General features: G+C 38.4%; 1 protein-coding gene across 6 annotated transcripts in view; it reads left to right on the top strand.

Annotated features, from left to right (window-relative positions):
- SDCCAG8 (SHH signaling and ciliogenesis regulator SDCCAG8) overlaps positions 1-16420 on the top strand; it is a 109030-nt gene that overhangs the window by 45267 nt on the left and 47343 nt on the right. For 5 of the 6 annotated variants that reach the window (XR_004238881.1, XM_032102662.1, XM_032102665.1 and 2 more), the window contains exon 14: positions 14871-14998. The exons of the other annotated variant lie outside the window; for it this stretch is intronic. Coding sequence is in view for 4 of the 5 variants with exons in the window: in XM_032102662.1 (XP_031958553.1) it covers positions 14871-14998 (128 nt within the window). In the remaining variant the exon portion in view is untranslated. The remainder of the gene's footprint in view (positions 1-14870; positions 14999-16420) is intronic. 6 annotated transcript variants of the gene reach the window in all.

Below are 16420 nucleotides of genomic sequence, written 5' to 3'. Positions count from 1 at the left end.
GTCCATCACCTATGCTGGAAAGGAGTTTTGGAGAAATGTTGTTACTAGTATTAAATGACTGAGATATGCTTAATGTTCTCAGACTGACTGACTGATGAAAGGACCAATAACACTTGAATTGGGGTGTGGGGGGAGGAAGCAGAAATGAGGTGTAACCGGTGATTGATTTCTAATTTTTTCTAGTCTGCTCATCATGTACAAAAGCATTATTTTAAAATGCAGGGATGAGTGATAACATGAAACAACTCTGATAACTAACAAACTCTTTCAATTCTATTTCATATGTTTACTTTTCATTAAATTTAGGGGTAGTTGCAACTATGTTGTTGTGATTCAGTCAACATTTATTTCTATCTGGTTTTCATATACAAAGGCATCAGGATGCCAGAAAATAAACTGTTAACGGAGAATTAACTTCTTTGGCACGCTTTCATACTTATCTTCCAAATTAAAGAAAATGAAATGGGCAGAAGCAGAGTGTAGATTACCTCCTTTTTGTCAAAAATGGTGGGAATTTGAAAATTAATAATAAAAAAGGGAACAGATGCAGTAACATGCCAGAGGGAGATTAATGTGGAGAGTAAAATCTGTGAGCAACAAAACTGAAGCAAACTGAATCAGTGGGAGGTGGTTGTACAATCAAAATCAGGATAAAAGAGAAATTACAAACAACCCTGCACTTGTCAAAGTAGTAGTAATGAAATCCTGACTCTGCCAGCAGCGAGAACCTGTGTTAGCACTTTGGGGTAAGGCCGGGAGCCGGGTGCCAGGTAGGAGGGCAGCGCGAGGCTGCTGGGCGGCAGCCATCGCGTGTGGAACAGATGGCAGGGAAAGCTGGCCGGGGAGGGGCTCCTTCGCAGAGCTAATCAGACAGTAACGGATAGGGCAGCTGGGAGGACTGACCACCGCCAGGCGAGCGGCGGGGTAGCCGCAGCCGTGCGCGATGTGTGCAGTGGTGTGCCCGCCGGCCGCACACGAGACCTTGCAAGGTCTTTTCGCTGCCGCGGCCGCACAAAGTTGGGAGGCGGGCGGGGACGGGCCCGGGCCGGCACCGCGACCCTCGGCGGCCTCCGGGGCGTCGAGCGTGTCCCGCCGGCGGCATCGCGCCCCCTCCTTCCTCAAAAACGCGGGGCTTTGCTCTCGGCCCTGCCCTGAGATAAGGTTGCGTGGTTTCGTGTTTTACCGTAGCAGTAGAGCGAACGTAGAATGTGGCGACTGACAGAAATGCGAGAGCACGTGGGTCCGGGGACTGATCCAGGAAACCGACAAGGAAAGTTTGCTCCCGCTGAAAGGCGGGAGAGCTGTAGGTCGGCACCTTCCCACAGGGCTGGGCCCCTCCAATGAATGGAACCGGTTTTCTGAGGTTTTATTTTTGCTCGGAGGAGGCACTTCCCTACACATAAATGAGAGCTTGTGAGGAATGAATGGAGGTCCGAGCCTTCTGATCTTGAGTCAGATGGATAATTTGACTCACGTAAGAAGTAAAGATCAGTAGGATTTCTTGTGCAAGTAAGAGGTAGTCGTGTGTGAGAGGATTACGAGGTCATGCCCCATGCTGATGACTGTCAGCATGAAAGAGAAATGAAAACAAAATTTTATCGTGGAAAGGGGGAAATAAAATCCTGAAGTGTAGCAAGGGAGATCTTACCTGTTCCTACTTGGTTTTGTTTGATCAGGATATGTGATACTTTTCCAGACAATGTCAACAAAAAAACCCTCCGTGTCCTGCATCTGCTTTTTGAACTTGTGTATATCTTGTCTGCAGAAAGTTTATAGCTTGGCTCAATTATCCATTTTGAGCAGGAAGGGGAGGAAACGTTACAGGGATTTGAAATAGGTAGTATACATAGCCATATGCTATTTATGCAGCAGTTTCTGCAATAAATCTAATTTGGTGCTGTCAAAAAAAATTAGACTTATTTGCTATAGCAGCACATTAGTAAATGATTGTGGTAGCTTTAAAAGTTGTCATTCACTCTGCTTTACTTGCAACTGAATCTTGCAGAGCTCTTTTTTTTTAACCCCCCTTCCTTTTCCCCTGAGCAACTCTGTGAAAATCTGAGTTCTTTGTCCTGCAGCTGTAGAAACTGCAAATATTTTCACTACTGAAAAGAAGGGCTTGCTTTAAGGTAATTGAAGGAGGAGGTGGAAGAAAGAATAGCCTGTATTGTTAACAATCATATGAATGTATAGGTGGAAAAATTAATAAAGTGGTGGGGGATAAATTTCTCCCTTGCTTACAGGTTTTCATAGTGCAGCTGAAATTGTTTATCTGATTATACAGCATGTAGATAAATTAGCTGCTCTGCGTTATTATAGAAGGTAAAATATTTTACCTGCCATGATAAGACCATATGCTGCTTTATGAAGACTGATACTGAGTGATTTGAAATAAATCGGTTCTGTCGTCTTCTGGCAGTGCGTTGTAGAATTTTCAAAGCTGATACACTTTGTGTCAAGATAACACACAATTATTTAAATATAATTCTATTTAATATTTTAAACATATTTAAGTGATTATACAGACATATAAAGGCCACTGATTAGTTTTATAAGGGAAGGAAAGAAAATGTAAGTGAAGGAGTAAAAAACAAATACAAAATCATGTTAATTTTGAACATGAAAATGTTTATAAATTATTAATAATTTTTAACAAGTTTTAACATGCTTGACAATTGTATTTATACAAGAAAAGGCAATAATACACTTTCAGATTTTAGTATTAGATTCATCTAAATTTTTCTTCACGGCATTTAAACTGCAACTGGTCACATCAATGATCACATCAGGTTGTTGAGGCAGCCAAATTGCTACTGCATGTAGAGTGTGGTTCAGGAGCAGTGACAATACTTAAAGTGCTTTGGAGCGAGTAGTGAATTCAGATGAAACACTGAAGAGACTAACTGCTGTAGAAAACAAACATCTTTATAAGGTCTTTGTTTTGAGCAGTTATTATTCAGCACTAACAGTAATAAGTTTATGACTGTATATCAAATATTTACTTTGGTCTCATTCAAATTAGGTTTTTTATTTGTGTGACTAATGACAACAGGATAATGATTTATTTTTTTGAACCAAAGAAGTCTTTCAGATACATGTATTCAAGGCTGCTGGATTTTTTGCTGAATTTGCTACTGGAAAAATGGTTCTGATTTTTATCATTATTTCTGACTTGTTCTAAAGCTTTTCTCTCAAGTACATGGAAAGCTTGTTTTTATAGTAAGCTAAAATGTACTTTTTGTGTCAGCAGTTGGTATTTGTGAACTTCAACAATTTTAAAAGCTGTCTTGTGCTTTCAGAAGTATATTCAAAGTTGTTTATTTTATGCAGTCACAGTGGTTGTTCATTTGTGGGTATTTTTTGGGTTTTTTTGCTGTGCAAGATTCTGCTCCTGAAATTCTTGCCTAGAAAAAAGATTCAACAGAGGACCCAAAAGATCCTCAGCTGGAGACTTTACCCAATTTCACTTTGAAGAGCATCAGCCTGCAGGTTGTCATTGCTGGAGAAAGTAGCTGCTGGATGGAGGGAGGAAGGAAAAAAATTCACCTGAGCACGCCAGCCTTGGCTGCTTGGCTGCTCTCCTCACCCCCTTGCACAGCGCCCTTGTGCCCGTGATTGGTCAGGAGAGGCTGAGCTGGGAGATGCCCGTCCTGAGCGAGCAGATGAGCTGCTGTCGGCTACTTGACAGGGCTGAACTCCTTGCCCTGGCTGTGCTGGCAGTGTGGCAAGGTTAACAGTGTGCTGCTCTTGGTTGCCCCTGTGGTTTTGGTGGTTTGCATATCCAACTATAGTTCTGTAGAAATAGGAGCAACTGTTGTTGATTAGCTTCTCCTTGTTGGTCAGTTTCCTTCTACGCAGCTTAAATCAGTGGGGAATTGAAGTGTCTCTGTAGTCAGGTGGGACACTGCTGCATACTCTTTTTGTACCAGGGTTCCTCTTCTATTTCCAGTGCATTTGTTCACCTGCATATAGTTTCCTATGGAAGAAGATCATAAGAAAGTAAGAGATAAGAGAATACTTTCTTGCAAATGCAGGGACTAATCGCCATATAAGGGATAGATCAGTATTAAGTTTTTATTCAGCTAAACTTGTGCAGTATTTGTCAATGCAATTTTCATTAAAGTCAGATTCAGACCTAACATAAATATAAATGCATTTCTGCTAATGAGATTGGATTACCTCCTGGATTTGATCCCAGAAAGCTTTACTTTAAATTCATTTTTGATAAAAGGGTAATAAAATGGGTAGTTCATTATAATTGCTTAAAAATCTTCAAATATGTATTTTATTTTTTGGTATTGTATTTAATCTTGGTGAAAGGTTATCTTTTTTTTAAAGGATACCCAAGGTATGCATTGAAATTGAAGGTATTTCTTATTTTAGAAGAATGAGACTGGCAAGGAGGTTAGTTAATAATTCAGGAACTTTTGGTTATCAGAGTGTATTCCTGAAAAGAAATATGGACACAGGAATTGCTAAAAATAATGTATCCTGTTGACAATATTAATTTAGTTTCAGCCCTTACAAAGAATCTTTACAATTTTCCTCAATGTGGAAGGCAGTATTCTAACAAAGAGTTGCATGTGTGTTTTACAAGGCTTGAAAACAGGAAAAAATATTAAGGAATTTTTTCTTTAAGTAGTGTTGCGTTTGAAATATCAGTAGGTAAGGTAAAAAAAAAAGCTGCAGATTAAAGAATTTAAGATGAATACTGTTGGCCACTTTAAGGTTTTACTGTAAACTTACTCATTCAACTGTTCCCATTTTCTGTTTGTATTTTTAGTCAATATCTCTGTTACATAGTGTTAAAGTGAGAGTCAAAAGCTTCATTTATTATTTTATTTGTAATATTTTTATGAGCCTTTTCCACTTCTTTGCATAGCTCTGCAAAGTCTTTCTCAGTTTGTGCTAGCCCTAGCAAGAAGGAACAGATACATGTATTTGAAGAAAAACACGTTAGCTGCTGGAGTTAACAAATAATGATTAAAAGCTATTCTTTTGCTTCTTATTATTTCTCCTATACCCCAAATTGATCTTCACAAATACAGGACTGTAAAGAACTTCATCTGCTGCTGGTTAGCAGAAGTGGATTTAAATCTACACCGACAGTTCATTTGACAATGACCTTGAGGGGCTTTGCTTCTTGAAGAAGAAAGCAGAAGCTTGCGGTAAACAAAGTTCACTTCTGACAGATGGATTGAATGACAGAAAGGTTGCGAGTGCCAGAATAGCCCTGGCAGAGGAGGAAATGTTCAGTGGAATCCAACAGGAGAGGAGGTGTGAACAGGTGCAGGGTTGCTGACGGAAGGGGAACCAGATGGAAGGAGCCAGAGCCAGTTTATTTAAAGGAAAAGGCAGAAAACACTGAAAGGCTGTGCGATCAGTGGCTAAAAGTGTGCATGGAAGAAGGTAAAAATTCACAAAGCAAAACTGCACAGTGGGATATCTAGCACTTAGCATAATGGTAGTAATTTGTGAGTTTCGTTTTAAAGTTGCTATTGAAATATGTTTCTCCCTTACTCTTGACAGCATAAAGAAGAGATTTATAACCTGTCCAAAAAAGAAAATAATAACACCAATAAAACCACCACCAAAAACCTCAACTGTTACACTGCCTGTCCATTATTTCTAATACTAACATGCAGACAGTTACAATCAGGATAATATAAAAATTATGCCACAGCTAAACAAATGAATAAAAGGCATATAAGGCTGGATTTTTATTTTTTGACTCACCTGTTTGTATCTAGCTCTTGTGACATGTGGGCAGATGAGCATGCCTTTTATTAGGATGTTTCTGTAAGATCTAGAGCAAATCAACAACAGTCAAGTACAATGCAATGTTAGCACAGTATTTTGCATCTTTTTTACTTTTGGTCATAAGTCTGTCAGTTTGCTGGAACGTGTGGTATCTTGATGTAGGATGAGGTAGAAGTCTAGCTTACCCTAGATCAAATTCCCTGAAAATCAAATACTGTCTTTCAAATTGTCATCCTGAAGAATGCTTTGTTGTGTCGAATGGTTCTGCTTTTTCCCAAGCTGTTCTTGTGAGGCTTGGTCCTTTAGAGGCAGGAAAAAACATTCCTCAACAACTTCTCAACTTCAGCAATAGCTGGGGATCATTATCAGCTTCCACATATCAGGCCTGTGGCAGCTTAAGTGCCAGCTGTGTGTCCATACCTAATGTGTGTGAAAAATGCAGGTAACTGTTGAGCAGTCATTCGTAGTGCATCTGTGATCTACTGGATCATTCAGCTGTGTTGAGCTGATCCGGATCAGGTGTGAGCACACAGGGGCTTTCCTTTTTAATTAGCTAGAGCATGCAACGCCGTGTTTATGCTGACTTTATGCCAGCTGCAGGAAGGACAGATGATACCTGATTCAGCATAAAGCTCGCTGGTACAAAGTTAACGTTCCAAAAACATTGGGTTTTTGAACAAATTTAAATTGGCAGAGTGAGTTCATAGCAGATCAGGTCTCTGCATCATTTAGCTGCATCATTTTTTGATTCAGTGGTAGGAGCCTGATGGTTGGATTTACTGTATTAACAAGCTGAGTACAGAGTCAGTTATTTGAACCTGGTCTAAGCCTATGCTGCTGCTGAAAAGGCAGGTCCCTGGAGTGGCTGTGTCTGGCCACTTATTGCCAGGCCCTTGCTTCTGCTGCCACTGGGAGACAGGCACCTGTGTGATCAGGTGGTTAAGGGAGTTACTCAGATTGAAAAAGAATAATTTCTTGAAGAATAAGTTGTGTGAGTGCTCATTTTAAGAGAATGAAAAGAAGGACCACACCTCTTATACAGTCAGTCTGGCTTAAATGTTTCCTGAAGCTGTATTGTAAGAGGCTGCTAGTGCCAAATTCAAGAAAAATCATAAATCAAGTTAAATAATCCTTTATTTTAAATATAGGGAAAATAATACATGCAAGTGTGTGTATACAAAATACATACCTGTACGAATCTTCTGTGTTAAGCAATTACTTCAACATGCAGTCATTTGTAAAAGTGGCTTGTGGAACAAAGAATATTCTAGAGAAAGGTGTACAGTATTGGAAGTGTTAGGGCTACATACTAAGACTTCACAAAAATCACCTCTTCCCATGCAGCTTCTACTCTGTACTTAACTGTGTGTTTCTATAGGGACTAAGCAGCCAAATGGTTCACAATCTGATGGTAATAGTCATGAGAGGGTGGGTGTTTAGTTACAAGCTACGTATCTTGATGGTAAAGCTTATAAATGCGCCAGAAAAATCGAATTTTGAATCCAAGTTAGTATATTTGACCTAATATGAGATGTTAATTACTGTTAGAGACATTTTTTTCTTCTCTAACATCTAAATAGAAGGAAGCTAGTGATAATATTTGACTGTGACTTGATATACAGAGGACTGCCCAGATTGAAGAGAAATTATTGAGGAACCGGTCATTTCCTGGGTGTATCTTGAAGGTTATAATGCCAAAAGAGTAAAATTATGTTATAGGCCAGGTGTTTGCAAGCTCTTACTGTTATGCTGAATGTAAAGTAAGAAATCCACTGCTTTGGTTTTGTTAACTGACCTCGCAGATAGAGCTAAAGATGGAATATATCATCAGTCACATATATACTCAAGTTAACTATGTTCAGGATTCTTTATTTCATAGAAACTTCCATAGGAGTAACACTCTGTGTCTGTCTGTTCCTATGCTCCTACAGCTTTTCATCTGTCTCATGCTCATTAGTATCTCCAGTTAGTGGAGATAATTTTTAAGTAGATTTCAAGTATGGCAAGCAGGAGTAGGAATTTTTTTCACGTGCAGCCATTAATGTATAATTTCTCCTGATGCTTCAGTAGGGCTTAAAGAGCAAAGTGGAAATGTTAGACTTAAGTGTTTCATTGTTTCTGGAGACTTATTATTATTATATAAAGTGGAAATATATATAAAAGTTATAAAGCAGTTCCAATGGTGTAGCTGCATTCTAAATAGATACCAAAAAAAAAAAATCAATGAGTACAAGAAAGTTATATGCACCGATTTCTGTTTCAGCAAAATTTAAATTCTCAGAAAAAAAGTAGAAAATAGTATAACAAGTTGACATTATTTGAATTCTGGGACTGGGGATACAGGTGGCAATTTATCTGCATTTCAGGGAAAATAGTTTCAAGCTAATTTGTCAACTAATTGTAGTTATTCTCATGATGAAGTTGGAAATGTGTACAGAGCTTAATCTTTTCTCTTTTTTTGAGCCCCAAAAGGGTTTCTAATTTTTTTTTTGAGGTTTTTTTATGAAATAGTAGTAGCAGCCTGGCAGAGTTGTCTTTTCCAGCCTTGCATCCCAAGTAGGGTAGTGAAAAATTTCATTTAGTTGATTCATTAACGTACTTTAAATGTATTTCTGCTTTCAAGTTATTTCTGTAGTACCTTCTAACTTCCTAGATCCATATTCAAAGAGCTGGATCAATTTGAATGCTGAATTTTTTACCCCTTGACCTTTACCTAACTTTTCTAATTGCTTGTAATGCTTCTCATGGTTCTCATTGCTTCTTGTGGTTATGAGGAGAAAGCTCTGAGGTTTCATTATTTTGGGAAACTCTGTATTTCTCAACTAATAAAAGACACAAAATTTCAGTTTTGGTTGGTCGGTTGGGTTTTTTTGAGCCTCAGTTCTCATGAATAGGCCCACATGTATCCTGACCAATGATGCAGTCCTTCAAATCCACCAATTAATATAATAGTTGGTTTTCTTCAAAATTTGACCATGCAAATATAGATTTTACTGAAGCTCACCAAACACAGTGTGCTGGCTGGGGCAGTTTCCAGAAACTTGAGCTTTCTGCTGAGAAGACCTGGCAGCCAACTCCAGAATCAGCATCCAGTCAGCTCCCAGAAACTGACAAAAAGAGCAACTCAGTGGGTAATTCCCTCAATGGGATACAGGAAGGACAATTTTTCAGCTCCTTGGAAAGGTTTAAAGAAATGACCTTATCATGATGCTTTTAAAAGATACTTCTACCTAATTCTATCAGAAACATGCACACATACATCTTTTTTTTATTTATTTTTTGACATAAGAACATTCATTTCATGCCTTTCTTCTGCCTTGTAAAGCACCAAGAGCCATAAAATCCAGTCCAGTGTGGATTTACACAAGCACTGAAAAAATCAAAGCCTTTATTACAAAAATTCAGATGGCAAAAAATTCTACAGTGTTTAATAAGAGGAAACCGCTCAACACTGTCCAGCTAAGTCCTCATTCAGAGCAGCCATAGGTATTAACAAGGTCCTATTAGATGAAAATTTGTAGGCCTAACAAAGGAAGATGTCCAGAGTAGTCAGTGCTAAACAAAAGGTTGCTAGAAGCCTGATTTAAAGGAAAGGGAGAAATCTTGTGACCCTGAGCCTTCTTATTGAGTTGGTCCAAACATATAAGCAAGGCACACGCTCTAGAACTCGGCTAATTTAGAAGATTTGGAAAGTAATAATTTTGAATTGTAGCTACATTTAAAACCAGCATGTACCTATTTACCTGCAGAATTACAGGTCTTAACTGTGTTGCATTTTCTTACTTAAATGTTTGAAAATACTAAAGACTGGACAGCATATGATAAAACTCAGTAAACACATTCTCCATTATAAATAGCTGAATTGGGATACTGCAGTGCTGTTAAATTGAAAGACTGGTCTGAAAGGAGTTATAGAAGTTTTACATTAATAGAGAGAATTATTTAAGACTATTCCTGGGGGAAATGACTTCTTGGTAAATTGTTGGGGTTTTTTCCATGTTTGTAGACCAGCCTTGGACTTGTCTGCTAACCTGATAAAAATAAAAAATGAGCCCTTATTCATCTGTGTATGACATGCATACAAAGATACATACAAAATACAGGGGGAACAAGTTTGTGAAGTGTGATCTTACTCTGTATACCTTCTCTTATGACCTTTATCACTGTGGGTTTTGAATAGTGCCTGGTAATAAAGTTAGAGATAGCAAAAAATCTTCTCATGTTTCCCCGTAGAGAATAGGGCAGGTATTGTGACATCTTGTTTCAGCTTTTATACTTTATTTTTGTTTTTATTATGAGTTTGTGGTTTGTTTGGTTGGCTTTTTCTCCCCCTATAGCCTGAGAAAAGAGCAAGGACATACTCTGATTTTCCATTCTTCCCTTGACACTTGCAGCTGAAATAGTAAGATAAAATAGCCTATGAGAAGGTGATTTAGAAAGCTGCTTGTAATGGACAATCACTAGCCCTGTATTGTGGAAAGCTTGCAAAGTAGTTTGCATAAGACACTGCTGAGCCTTTGTACCCAAAGTTGTTTGGTCTTTAGGGCTCCTAGTACATGTACTCTTTCAAGTCCTACTTTGAAAAGTGTTTTAATTGATTTGAGTGTCTCCATGCCAGATTTTACTAAAGATACTGGAAATAAAATGCTTGGGTAACTCCTCAAAACTTTTACAGTTTAGTAGAGAAGCTTTTGCTATATATTTATTTTCAAAAATACTGGGAGAGAAAGCTCATTTCCTCTGAAAGAGGTAAGGGAGCCTTCAGCTGAGTCCTTTCTCTCTTTTGAGGTAATTTGTTGTGCAGTGGCTCATGGTGCTGGCCCACTTGGCTACATGTTATCTAGGAAGGAGGTCTGTGCTCAACCACTGAGGCATGTTGTAAAAGCAGCAGTGTTAGGCTTGACTGGCCCTCCTGCTGCCCAAGTCTGAGTGTGGGTGCAGAGTTCCAGGGCTGGTCGTCATTTAGACAAGTCTTGTTAGTTCAGATAGCTCAAGCATTTAGAACTCCAAATGCTAGCTACTCCTTAATGATTTATGAAGTTCAGTTTAAAGCAAGTATGTATGAAAGCTAAAATGCTTTGTAGTTACATTTTTAACTATAATTAATATGAAATGAAGATGTCAAAAATAATGCTATGATAACCTCTCGTGTATCACTGAACTGAGATAATTACTAGGGTATTTTAATTTGTCCAATTAAGTTCATAGTCCTTACTAATAGATCCATTAGCTTTTTTAAAAATGCCACATGTTGATCTCATGGAAAAATCAAATAGTCAATATAGGAAGCATGGTTGCTTCAAATCATAGTTGCTTTGCCAGAAGATTTAGTGGCAGCCTCCAGTTAGAGGCCTAATTCTACGTTAAGAATCCTCCTGATTTTTGTTTTGGTTTTTTTTTTTTTGTATTTTTACTGTTACCAAACTGAAAAGACTCTTTCAGAAATACCTACTATAGAACTGTGCAGAGAAATTCAAAGTTTTATCAGTCTAAGTTCTGTTCTTTTCTAGTCAAAAATAGATGAGCTATTAGTGACGTCAAATATGACTGTTATGTCACTAGTCTTCACATACTTATTTTTTCTTTACTGCAAAGCCCTTTGGCAGAGAGAGGACTTCTCTTGCAAAGGGATCTGTGATCCACTTTTTGTTTGTTAGTGTTGGAAGAGATGTTTTGGGTTTGGGAGCTATTTTGGTTTGGTTTGGGGTTTTATTTGGTTTTTTAATTAAATTTGATGACTCAAATTCAGTCAGCATACTTTTATGTTAGCTTTAAGATCAAAATGAACTTTCACTTCATTTACAGCAAGGATTTCTTTTAAAGTTTGCTAGTGATGGCAATTTTCTTCTTCCTGTGCTGTAAGATATAGTTCACAGTGCCTTTTGTTTTGTCATGAACATTTGAAAAGCATATCTTTCATGCCCAGCAAACCAATATCCAGTCCAGTGAGATACACAAATCAGTTTGCTGTGTTAACTGTGGCTCTTGACAGCCACAATGCAGGCTTAAAACAGGCATTATCACTGTGGAAAACCTGCACTTCAGAATAGGGCTCAGGAAGAGCTTGAGCTTGCTCCATGATTGAGTTTTTGGTTGCTTCTGACTTTACCACACAAAAGTGAAAATTTCCATGAGCTCAATGCATCTGCTTTAGTAAAACTGATCAGTGTTGTGACCAAATGCAGGATTATCGTCAGATGTGCATTTAGTGTATTTAGTGTTTTGCACTCAGTAGAGCTGGTGTTTGAATTTGAGTAGAGAACAGGCTGATGCACTTTAACCCCTCTGTCTCCTATTTTTGATCTCTACAGATGAAGTTTTAAAAAGCTCTGGAACAATTAATCTTTAGCTGTCATTTCTGGTTCAGATACTACCTATGTCATCAAAATTAGTCAGTTGTACTTTTGCTTTACCTTGTCTCTGTGCTTTCTATCAGTGAATATAAGAAATTCTGAAGTCTTTGCAGGAGGAGACTTCTGATATCTTCACGCTAGTACTGGAGGGACTAAGGACTGTTTCCTTCTGTCTGCAGTCCGTAGATTTTCTTTTGCTCTGAATTGTAAAAGAATTGACTTAAGAGATTGCAATTAGGCTTAGTGTCAAAGCTTCTATAACTCTTGCAGTATTTGCTGGTTGTAGCAGGAAAGTTACCAATAAGTCCTGAAATCTCTTGGGCTGCCTTCTGCATGTTTTATGCTTGCTTCTCTTTTTTTCTCCGTATATATGTTGGGAAAATTTTCAGTTGGAGGACAGGGAGATTGAACTTAGAGAACAGGTTCAACTCAAGGTGTGGGTGAAGGACTTGCCACTCTGTTTAGACAGATTTGGCTCCAGGTTATTGTTTTGCTCCTGAACAGTTCTAACCCCCTCAGATATTGCTCTGTATAGAACTGGATGTGTTTTAATTCCAAAATCTTCTAAGTTCTAAGAAGCTGCTCTTCTGTGTAAGAATTACCTGTGTTTTCCTCATTTTACAATTGAGCTTTTATCCACTGTATAAATTCATCTTCACACCATATACACTTCAGCCATAGGGCACTCACCACATATCCATGGTTTCTGAGCTCCTGCTAGCTTGCTCTATACAGCGAGTGGCACAGGTGAGTGGCTCTTTTGAATGGGTCCTCTACACAAGAGAGTGTTTCTGGCGGCAGTAGATTCTCCATCTATTTCAAACTTGCTGGTTAGCATGTGTTCATCAGGAGGAGCCTTAGCGATGAGGAATGGACCCTCACAGGTTTGCCTTGGTAGCTTGAGCTGTGAAGCCTGCTACATGCTGAAGGTTACCCCCAGCACAAAGCCAGCCAGCCAGCTGTGTGCCAGATGACAGCACAGCACCCAACTGCACACAGCCATCTCACATGAGAACTTTTAAATAAAATACTGTGCTACTGACACTTTCTTTAGCTGAAAGTGTCAGAGGAATGTGTGAGGTGCTGGTGGCTTGGTTTTGCTTTGTTTTTTTGGGCAGTCCGGTGCTTATAACAACTGTCTGAAGGTAAAAAACATTCATAAAATAAAGGGGTTTGCACAGACCGGTTTCCAGCAAATATGGAAAAAATATTCTTAGTAACATTTTCTATATTTGAAGCTTACACTGAAAAAATGATGGGAGCATCACTCCTTAGGATAGCCCCAATATGGTTACAAAGCAGTTCTGAGAGTGATGTGATAAAGTGCCATTCAATATATGAAATTTCCTTTAAAAATGTATTTTTTTCCTTAACGCTCTAATATTTTTGGTATCTAAACGTATTTTCTGTCTTACCTCAGAAGAAACTGCCTGTGATTTCCAAGGGAGTTTTGCCTAAGGTAGGCTTGAAACATCAGGACCAGGAATTAGTGTAATGTGACCCACCATTTGTATTGCTTTGGGGTAAATTCGAGAGAGAAGATTTAACATTGTGTGTGTCATGCTGAGATATTGCAATATCTCGGATGGGTTATTAGGCACCAATCCAAAGGTTAAGTGCAGCAACCACATGAGATGTGGCTTTATCCTTACATGATCTGTGCTCGTGTTCTGTTTTGTAGTCCTGTGAAATAGGTAATATCCCTAGAATAAAATATGTTTATAAGACTTTTTTGAAACCCATCTCAAGCTATTAAATGTCATTTCAGTAGAAAGGTGTATCATTTGAAATCTAGAAATCAATCCTTGAATGTGTGAACTCAATGACGTTTTAAATGTGGATCCCAGTGTGCACCAGATAAATATTCACGACCTTTGGGAAAGTCTAGATCTGAATTTGCAGTTCAGGATCTTTTCTAATTTATATGCATATATCTTTTTGGGGTTTTATTTTCCATGCTCTTTTTGCTTGGCTTGCATTAAATAAAATGCTTCAATGGAGTGTGGTAGTCTAGCATTTGTTTTGCCTCAGGAGTAGATTGCCCCATCTTGCGTATCTGGTCAAGTAAATTGCTCTCTTGCCTGCCTACTTCAATAATAGTACTGGGCTTTAGACCTTCGTGTACAACCCCCCAGTGAGCAGAACCACAAGGGGCTGGGCCTGTGTGGTGCTAGCAGTCTTCTCTATTGTAATGGATGCATTCATCTCCTATTTACATAAATTAATAGTTAAAACTTGTTTGGTTGCTTAAGAAAACTCATTAAGCTTTCAGAGTAGCTGTATCACAAGCACTGTGGCAATCGCTCCCATTGACTTATCTCCTGCTGATTCACTGGGAACCAGTCCATCTCAGGGTCAGGTCCCTAAGCTTCATTGCAGAATTAAACAAATAGCATTTAAAAGAAAATGCAAATAATATGTTCAGTGCAAAGTAGATGCTGGTAAACTTCCTTATGAAAAAGCGGTCGTGTTTAAAATTTTTAAAAATAAAATCCTATTTTTGTCTGCAGGGCCAATTTTCTCTCAGGAAATAGATCATAGTTTTTATCCATTTTCTACTAGTCACTGGAGAATGTTTGACATTGTAAGAGAAAGGTCAGTTTGTATAACTTGAAGTGGGAGGAGAATGTTTAATGTGAAAAGCTTGGCCAGATTTTTTGCTATTGTTATTTGAATGTTCTGATTTACCCTTCTAATTTATCCTCTTCAGTATATGATTTTTATTTTTCTTTATTTCCTATTTGGTTTCTTTTATAGACTGGAGAAAGAGAGCATTCAGCACAGCATTAGCAATGAAGCAAAGGCCCGAGCCCTTCAGGCCCAGCAAAGAGAGCAGGAGCTGACACAGAAGATGCAGCAAATGGAGGCCCAGCATGAGAAAACTGGTAGGTGGTAGGGAAAGATTAGAGCCTGGGCACTCACTCACAAGCCAGGCCCACGCCTTACTGTGAAATGACATCAGGAACACCTGTAACCTTTGGCTGGCCGAAGGGAGCAGATGCTAACTACACCGGAGATTCCGAATTACATATTAGTTAGCGTTTAAAAGAGAAAATGGAAAGTATTGCCCACTGTCTGTTGATTTCAGAGTGCTGCTCTCACATCTGCTGCACCATCTGGATTATGAGTTTATTTACCTGTGTTCAAGAAACGTAAAGCTGAGAGAGACCACAACAAAGTAGAAAAACAAAGGGCTTGTTTTTGGCTGGATTTTCGGGCACACATGTTATATAAAGAAAATAGCATCAGAAGCTCTGCGGGAAATGCTCTGAGCTTACAGTTAAAGTCTCCTGAATAGCATTGAACAGTTCCCACAGTACACACATTATAGCTACTCTAAAAGCTTAATGAGTTTGCTTCGGCATCCAAACTGGAGAAAAGCTTTAGCCATTAATCGGTTCTTAATTCACTGTCGCAGCTGGATGTAATTCACTGGCTCCAAATTGATATGTTCCTTTATTTAATCTTTGCAGCCTCAAACATTTTTAGCATTACCATGTGCCCCCCCCACATCCTCAATCTAGAAGAAAGATGTTTAATCCCTTGCGTACTTCAGGTTCTCTTAATAAGAGACTTCGTTGCATTGACTTAGCCCATCAATAACATCTAACTTTAATCTGGAAGTAAAATGGGTTTTCCAAACAAACAAAAAAGAGCTTTTTGTTATTATGAAGTGCTATGCCAACAACATTAATAGAGGTGCATATTATAAATAAAAAAAAAAAAAGGAATTTTTAAGAGATGAAATTTGTAACTCCTATTATGAGCATGGAAAAGAGGAGGAGCTTTGGCTGTTAAGGAACATGATATACTCATGTGTTTAGCAAAATACCATATTTACCCACCAGTCATGCAATACTTCTAGGAAACCATGTAACATGTATTGATCCTAAACAGTGTTCTATAATACATAAGGCAGCAAGAATGTTTATATCTGCTATTCGATTTTCTGCCCTTTTTTATAGTATTATCACAGTACTAGAGGACCTTTCCATGTGTTCAGGGAATGCAAACAGCTGCATTATGGCTGCTGTCTACACTGTAGGAGAAGAAAAGAAACTCTCAGAATCACTTTTTCCTCCTTTAGCCAGCACGTCTGTGTATGACCATGTGTAATTCTGCACAAGAGTGATGTCATTTACCCTCCTGCTGCATAAATTGTCCCAGTATACAAAAATGAAACAATATGATGTCTGGGGTTTTTTTAATGTATCTCTAGTAGGGTTAGAAGGAGTTGAAAATTATAGTCATTTACAATGTTTATTATGACCCTACACACATACAAGGAATTTGGGTAAGAGTGGTCA

This window comes from Corvus moneduloides, chromosome 3, assembly GCF_009650955.1.
Source record: "Corvus moneduloides isolate bCorMon1 chromosome 3, bCorMon1.pri, whole genome shotgun sequence".
NCBI classification, from domain to species: domain Eukaryota; kingdom Metazoa; phylum Chordata; class Aves; order Passeriformes; family Corvidae; genus Corvus; species Corvus moneduloides.
Note: the sequence above shows the minus strand (reverse complement) of the source record. Positions and strands in the feature narration are given on the sequence as shown.